The 6,550-nt window shown below is 36.3% G+C and overlaps 1 protein-coding gene across 1 annotated transcript in view; it reads right to left on the bottom strand.

The window, feature by feature from the left end:
* The window catches only part of Mib1 (mindbomb E3 ubiquitin protein ligase 1), a 160,366-nt gene that overhangs the window by 92,698 nt on the left and 61,118 nt on the right, over nucleotides 1-6,550 (bottom strand). The window contains exon 10 of the mRNA XM_004635780.3: nucleotides 1,776-1,883. Within this exon, the coding sequence (XP_004635837.1) occupies nucleotides 1,776-1,883 (108 nt within the window). The remainder of the gene's footprint in view (nucleotides 1-1,775; nucleotides 1,884-6,550) is intronic.

Consider the following 6,550-nt stretch of genomic DNA (forward strand, 5'->3'; position numbering starts at 1 on the left):
ATAACATATGTATGTGATAGTACAAATCTGATGATGTCTGCCTATACTTGTACAGAAATTGCATACCTAAACCCATGCAAATTTTCCTATGAAGAATTTTATTGTTATCAAAAAAATAAAAATAAAAGCAAAAAAAAAGAAAAACAATGGCAACTTTGCTCCCAACTTTGCCTCAAAAGTTCACAGACAAAGTCTATTCTTCAGAGCTCTGAACATAACCCAAAGCACTTCAAGGGTCCCTATTTGCTAGTTTCAATGATTACTTCTTGGACAAGAAAGTACACATTTTTTCAAATCAGACAAAAATAAATGGTTTTTAAGCCTCTTGCCTTTGTGGCTATAATCAAAAGAGCTTTGGTACTTTAGTAATTGCTGTTATTATAGTTTTTAGACCCATTACAATTAAAACCTCAAATAGTCAGGTCAGCAAATTTCACTCCATTCCCCAAAATCAAATTAAACTAATAACAAAGTTGCCTTCCATTTACAAAACACTAAAATAACTTTCTAACATACATTTCAGTTCTTAAATTCACCCCCAAGAAAGATGCAACTTAAAAATGACTGCAGCAAAATAAATCAATTATTTATCCCAATCATAAAAATATCACTGCAATATAATAAACTGGGCATGGGGGCACAGGCCTGTAAACCCAGAACTCTGGAGGCTGAGGAAGAAGGACTGACACAAGTTCAAGGCGAGCATAAGTTACAGAGTTCAAAGCCAGCCTGAACTACCTAGTGAGACCCTATATCAATAAATAAATAAATCATGCAGTTTACAGATGTCTAACATGCTAATTTAAAATTCAAGCTTTTTTTGAACAACAAAAAAATCCAACATCAAAGATGAATTATTTATTTTTAATACATTGTAAGCTCTTTAGGAGCTGTCCAATAAAGCACTTACAATTAGAGAAAAAAAAAAAAAAAAAAACCTAACATAACAGTAGGAAAAAGTCAACATGTTTATAATTAGAAAAAGTAAGATGATCTACCTATTTAGCTTTCAATAACTCAAGTCTTTAAACTCACCTACATGGGAGAGTCTTTTGGACAATACTTAACATACTGCCTCGTCTAAATTTACTACATTCTAACTTACACTAAATAACTTTACATTTAACTAAAATAACCTTAATATATTTTAGTAAAGAGATTATAGTTGAGAAAATAAGGCATTCCTTATATCATACATACATACATATAGATTTCCAACTGATACTTCAAAAGAGACAACAAATATTTCTTTTCCTTTAGTAAAACTACACTCCAAGTTAAAATAAGCACATATATACATATAATGATAACCTACACTGAAAACTTTTTAAAGATCCACACTAAGGTCAAGAAATAATAAGACTAGGCAATGTCAATTCAGTCATGGACATAACAACAAGATGCCCTGAAAGCGAGGCTTCTAAGTATCACAGAGGTCAGGAAAGACCTTGATTCAAGGGGCCTCAGGTCCCCTTTCCTCAATATCCCTAGCAAGATTCTTGGGAGAACCCAGGTTGGCTCTCAAGAGCACAGTGCTTTTACAACAGCGACAGGAACCCAAAACCCCTTGCCATGTCTTTGCCCAGAGATATGCTTAAAGCAAGAGATTACAGAAAACAAAGAAATACTTTAAGCTGTCTTTGTCAAATTTTCATTTTCAATCACACAAGCACCAGGTGAAAATTAAATTTCAATAATAAAAATCTACCTTATGTAAATTTATTTGCAGGACAGTAACTTGTACTTTAAATGCTTTTCAAGTTTAATTTAGTTACCTCTGCTTCTACATCCACATTTTGCTTCAAAAGTAACTTCAAGATATCAACGTGTCCATTTTGACTAGCAGCCTGCATAGCTGTGTGGCCAGCACATTGTCCATTTACCTAATTTAAAACAAAGTTTAAAAAGAATGAGTATAAGTTACTAATCAGAAAGACCCAATATACATATACAGTAAAGGTTTAAATCTAGTATACTGCACAATTCCATGAGAATAATATAAGTTGATGCTTCATAGATAACAATATAGGACCAGAAACTCTTTAATTCACAGAAGAGCAAGAATCTTTTAAGTGGAAATTTCATTGTCGACAGAGTTGTGAAAGGTTTATTTAGCCAATCTATAAAACTGAAAGAATAAATGAAAGAGGCAGGGGAAGCTAATTTTGTACATACTACACATGCACGTTTCTGTATTAAATCTCAGAGACCATGGCTAAATGAAAAAAAAAGCACTGAGGTTTTAACATTCAGATCTTTGATCCATTTTGATTTTAGCTTAGTGCATGGTGAGAGAAACAGGCATAGTTTAAGGCTTCAGGATGCAGAAAGCCAGTTTTTCCAGCACCACTTATTAAAGAAGCTATCTTTCTTCCAGTAAAAGTGTCTGGTCCCTTGTCAAAGACAAAGTGGCTGCCTGTGTTTGGAGTTGCTTCTGTATCTGTCTGGTTGCTTTTTGTTGTTGTTGTTTTGTATTTTCTTTTTTGTTGTTGTTGTTGTTTTTATCAATATGATGATTTTATCACTGTAGTTTTGTAGTATAATTTCAAGTCATGGACTATCATGATGCACAATGCCTTGCTTTTGTGGTCCAGAACTATTTTTGCTACTCTACATTTCTGCTGATTAAAAACTAAATTTAGTATTGTTTTCTCTAATTCTATGGAGTATGTTATTGGTATTTTGACTGGGATTGCATTAAATCTGTACAGCAATTTTGGGAGAATAGCCATTTTCACCATGTGGAGTTTTTCTACCCAAAAGCAAGATATATCTTTCCATTTTCTAATAAGCTCATCAACCTCCTTTTTCAGAGTACTATAGCTTTCAACAAGAAGATCTTTTACTTCCTTTGTTAGATTAAGTACTTCACTTTGTTCAATACTGTGAAAAGTATGGTTTTGCTAATTTCTATTTCACTGAGTTTGCTGTTTGTATACAGGTATGCTATTGATTTTTGAGTGTCAACTTTCTATCCAGCTATACAACTGAATTTGCTGGAGAATGTAAGCAAAGACATAGGTTAAGGCAAAGACATAATGAACAAAATTCTACTGCATGGTAAATATTACAAAGAATTAATAACTGGAATCTCATCTTTTTTTGTACAGCAAAAGAAATCACCAATAGAAAAAAACACAAACCACACAGTGGGAAAAACATTTTCCCAGCTGTTCCTCAAAGACTAATATATAAAACAATGCTAAAAGAAAAGAAAATATGCTGAGAGTCTATCTCATCCTAGTAAGAATGGCTATTATGAAGAAATCAACTCATAACAAATGCTGGGGCTGTGGGGAAAAAGAACTCTTCTTCACTGCTGGTGGGAGTGCAGACTGGTGCAACCACTGGGGAAATCAGCATGGAGATTTCTCAAAAACTAAAGCTAGAAGTTCCATTTTGCCCACCTATTCCTCTTCTATAAGAATAAGAAACATCACAGCATATATATATGCTGTTTATAGCAGCACAATTTGTAATAGGCAAATCCTGGAAACAATTCAAATGCACATCAACCAATGAATGGATAAAGAAGACATGGTTTTTGCTATACAATGAAGTATTCCTCAGCCATAAAGAATGAAAAGCTTGGGGGGGCTGGTGAGATGGCTCAGTGGTCTAAGGCACCTACTTGGAACAAGCTAAGCTAAGCAAAAGCACAGCAACCACGGTTCAGTCCCCAGCACCACATGCCAGCCAACCCCGCCCCCTGGTGGGCTCAGCTGGCCACACGCAGCGCACGCGCGCGCGCACACACACACACACACACACACACTAAATAAATAAATTTAAAAAAAAAAAGAATTAAAAGCTTGAGACATTTCTAGCTTAAAGGACGCATCTTGCAACAAACTTTTAAGTGAAAAGAATCAGACACACATGTAAATACTGCATTGTTTCCTCTTGTGTGAGAAACCAAAGCTATTAATAAGGACAAAAATATATTAATAGATACTGTGAAATAGGAAAAAAAAGTTCAGATGGGAAGGGCAACTCAGGAGGGAGTGAGGAAAAGAACAAACCAAATGAGAAAAGAAGGGAGAAAAAATGGAAATAAGGCTCATATAAATAAGAAGAGAGACTGAAGCAAGTAGAGGGGAATGGGAGAAAAAGAGGAATCAAAATATTTCATGTACAGGGCTGGGAAGATAGCTCAGTGGTCTAAGCGCCTGCCTGGCAAGTGCAAAGACGCAGGGTTGATCCCTGGTACTGTATGCCATGCTGGCCCTGGAACCCTGGGCTGCACAGTGCAGACCACTGAATCCATGTGTGGTGGCACATGCCTGTAATCCCCGTGCTGGGAAGGCTGGACAGGAAGATCACTATTTTTTTTTTTTCATGCATAAGAACAAATTCCTAATAGTCCCAGAGCCCAGGCCCGAAGTGTGAATGAAAGGACCTGGGGCCACCAGATCCTGAATAGACCCAGAACGCAGGCAGGCCTAGAGAGTGAGTGAGACGACCTGGGGCCGCTGGATCCTGAATGGACCCAGAGCATAGGCCCCGCGTGGAACCCTTCAGCAGAACGCCCTGAAAAGAGGCTAGAGGAAAGACCCACCCAGCTGATTCAGGAGCAGAACATCTTGCCAGAGTGGCACAGAGCGTTCAGCTCCAAGGGCTGCAGCAGGAAGAAGTGGAGCACAGCAGCCAGATCCAAGCAACACCCACCTGGAGAAATCTGAACTTCGTAGATCCGGACCTGGTGCTAAGGTAATAATTCTGTCTAAGCTCTACACCAAAGGTCAGAAGACAGTGGTATACAAAATGACAAAGAGAAGGAACAAAATGCAGTCTCAGGCCCCGAGTCCACCCAGTACAAATGCAGAAGACACTAGCATAGAGGAAACTGGAAATCACACAACTGAAATCTCTGAAATGACAGCATTGGAAGTAAAGAAATAACTGCACAAAGGTATAGAAGAAATCAGATCAGAAATAATTTCTAAACTAAAAAATGTAGTGATAACTATAATCAAAGAAGTACTAAGTGCTTCTAAAGAATACACTGATAAAAAAAAAAATAGAGCAGAATATAAAATTGATGGAACCCCTGAATAAGCAATTTAGGAAAGAAAGAGAGTGTACGAAACAGATTCAAAGTGATATATAGGAAATTAAAACCTCAGTCACAAGCTGGCAAAACCGTTTGAGTGAAAGTAAAAATAGACTTTCTGACCTTAAAGACACCATTGCAGCTAGTGAAAAAGTAAGAAAAGATGTCTTAAAAACAACTAGGATGCAGGAAAAAACAATTCAATACCTGCAAGACGATGCAAAGATGAACCATGTGAGACTAATAAGCATCAATGAGAAGGAAGGAGTCAATACAAATGATATAAAAAGAATATGGGCAGAAGTAATAGCAGAAAACTTCCCAAACATGGGGCAACAATCTGACATTCACCTAAGCGAAGCATATAGAACTCCAAATAACATCAACCCAATGAAAACCACACCCAGACATATAATACTCAAGATCCCAGAAACTCAGCACAGGAATGGTACACTAAAAGCCGCTAAAGAAAAGAAACAGATCACATTTAAAGGAAAACCCATCAGAATAAGGGCAGATTTCTCTTCACAAACCATCAAGTCAAGACGAGCATGGAGCAAAGTACTTTAAGTCTTGCAAGAAAACAAATTCCAAACCAGACTGATATACCCTGCAAAATTCTCTTTCAAGTATAATGGAGAAGTGAAATACTTTCATGAAAGAACAACTAAAGAATTTCATGAGGACAAAGCCAAGCCTACACAGACTATTAAATGATGTTCTAGAGAGGGATCCAATTGATCACAGCCCCATGAATGAGAATGCAAAGAACCCACCATTTGTATTGACTCCTTCCTTCTATATAGGGCAAACAATTAAACACAGGAGAATAAGAGGTACTCTTATAAGAGAATCAAAGTTATTCTAATAAAAGTTTCTAATATTAGGAGAATATATCATATGATGTCTTTTAAATAAATTGTAAGCCAAAGATATAAATCTTAGAACAAAAATTAATATTAAGCAATATTCAGAAAATTAAATATTAATTAAAAATTAAGTGTTTCAAAAAAATTAAATGTTTCAAAACAACTGAACTATGAAAAAGTTTTCATGATAGCAAAGAAGTACTAAGAGTAAAACATAAAGATAAATACTGGAATGGCAAATAAATGACCAGCACTTCTAACAGTTAGAGGATAGGATATCGCATAAAGTTCTAGCATGTTGTGGACATGCATAATGACCATGACAGTTACTGGTGGCCAGACGTCACTTGTGGAACAGCTATTTCTTTGAAATCCACTCTGTAGACTCAGATGGAATCATGACCCATAAGGTGGAAGAGAAGTCCATCTGTAGAGTGTGCTGATGGAAATATTTTGCTGCTGAACATAAAAGAATAACTGAAAGACTACTATTATATACCTCTTATTCTCCTGTGTTTAACTGTTTGCCCTTTTTGGTGGGTTCTTTGCATTCTCATTCATGGGGCTGTGATCAATTGGATCCTTCTCTAGAACATCATTTAATAGTTTGTGTAGGCTTGGCTTTGTC

Source organism: Octodon degus, unplaced genomic scaffold, assembly GCF_000260255.1.
Source record: "Octodon degus isolate 3935 unplaced genomic scaffold, OctDeg1.0 scaffold00075, whole genome shotgun sequence".
Lineage (NCBI taxonomy): Eukaryota > Metazoa > Chordata > Mammalia > Rodentia > Octodontidae > Octodon > Octodon degus.